Genomic DNA, 1945 nt, shown 5'->3' with positions numbered 1-1945 from the left:
TGCTCTGACATTAAAGGTGAAAACTTTGTAAATATCACCACCAAATGGAAAAGTTGAAGCTATCCTTTCCACTTATATAAACACCATCTCTTTATATTTCAAACCAAACAGTCCCAGACTCCCAATCTCAATTCAAAGCACAAAACCCAGAAAACCCAATTCATCATATCAAACAATATACAAATATATATAGAGAGAGAGAGAGAATGTGTTTGTTGGTGTATGTGTGTGAAGAAGAGGAGAGAGAGTTGGGGAGAAAACAAGCGCCGGGGGCATGTCCATACTGTGGAGGGAAGGTGGAAGCTGTGGATGGTGAGAGTCGGTGGAGGCTTTGGTGTATGCTAATTTGCTCCAAGATCAAGAGGAAGTACTTCTGTACTCTATGCAACAGACGTCTGGTTCTGTATATGTAGATGCCAAAAGCCAGAGTATATCAACGCCATAATCTGTTTTTGTTTTGTACTAATAGATAGGACTTTCAATTTTCATCTGTATGTTTGATGTTTGGCGAGTATTCACTTCTTTTGATCTGAAATTCAGAAGGGTAGCAATTCAAATGCTGTTCAGATGATTCAATCTCATGTAGCTATGTGTGGTGTTTATTTGTGTCTTTGTCAATCATGAATATCAGGACTATTTTTTATTTATTTATTATTATTTTCATTTTTCTTTTTTTACTTTTTTTTCCTTTGGCTTGGCATGGAATATTCGAATTGTTAGAGACCTTCGCATTATTATACACATATTTATATACTAAATTCTTTCACGAGGAAGGATTTATGAATTAATTGAATTCTATTGAAACTTTAGTATCTGATGACCACTTAATATTTTTTTTTCCCGAATGTAGAAAATTCACTTGATAAAAAAAGGGTTTTATGGAATTAATTGAATCATTATTTGTAGGAAAAATTGAAACTTCAGTACTTAATGACCACGTTTTTTTATTTTATTTTTATTGCATATAATTCACTTTGTAAAATACCCTCAGAAGAATTTAGTATATAATAAAGGTCATGTGCAACTATGTTGTCCTAGTGGTAAAGTATACAGATTGATTAACGAGTTATGCCTTTATTTATGCCTTTTATTGTATTTTTATATATTGCATAAGGAACGAGTTATTTTGAATCTATAAAAATAAGGGATAAATTTTAAAAAATCTGATATTGTATTAAATAATTGAATAATGATTCTGATCTCTATATTATATATATTTATAATGAAAGAAAATTTTAATCCATAAAGAAACTAACTACAACACAAACACAAATCCTTATAACATAAAAAACTTAATCTCGAAATGATACTAATAGTAAAAAATAAAATTTTAAAGGGCTTACTTGATTTATAATTATGAAAACAATTTTCTATCCTTTTAAAACTGAAAATAAAAATATCTGGGAACAATTTTCTGAATTCTTGAAAACTGTTCTCAGAGTTATAAACTAAGTAAAAAGTTTATCTAAAATTTTTATGAAAAAAACAGAAAAAAAATCTTATAATAAAATTATTAAATATAAAATATGAGTGCAATTTGAATTCGGTCAGATAATTAATAAAAATTCAAAATATTCAAGGGGCTTCCTATGGAACAGAAAAACCTAACATAATAGTGTGTCTTACTTATTGGCCGTTTTCAGTAAAAAGAAAAAAATTCCTATCGGCTTAAAAACGGGCACTTTGAGATCAACCCAAAAAATTTATCAGCAAAATCGTTTGGCCCGACGGTCCAAACCGGACATAATGTTTTCTGACAATCAAATTAGAGAAACTTTTGCATGTGAACAATGTCAGGAACCTTTATGTGGTGCATTTGACTGTTCCACCTAAAGATGCTTTTGCCAAATTCGGGTTTGTTTTGTCTTGATCGTAAAAGCCAGTAATTGAAACTTCACCATCTGGTTTGCTGTAACCTTCTGTAGTTTAAAATTCAAACTGGATA

General features: G+C 30.2%; 1 protein-coding gene across 1 annotated transcript; it reads left to right on the top strand.

The window, feature by feature from the left end:
• Positions 1–206: 206 nt before the first annotated feature.
• Positions 207–958, top strand: LOC132279648 (uncharacterized). Its single transcript, XM_059781675.1, has one exon. The coding sequence runs from the start codon at positions 207–209 to the stop codon at positions 411–413; it is 207 nt and encodes a 68-aa protein (XP_059637658.1). The 3' UTR covers positions 414–958.
• Positions 959–1945: the final 987 nt, after the last annotated feature.

Source organism: Cornus florida, unplaced genomic scaffold (assembly GCF_030987335.1).
Source record: "Cornus florida cultivar Cherokee Brave unplaced genomic scaffold, ASM3098733v1 CherokeeBrave_3.0.0_Hap2_Chr10, whole genome shotgun sequence".
Classification (NCBI taxonomy): domain Eukaryota; kingdom Viridiplantae; phylum Streptophyta; class Magnoliopsida; order Cornales; family Cornaceae; genus Cornus; species Cornus florida.
This window is presented reverse-complemented; position numbering and strand designations above follow the sequence as displayed.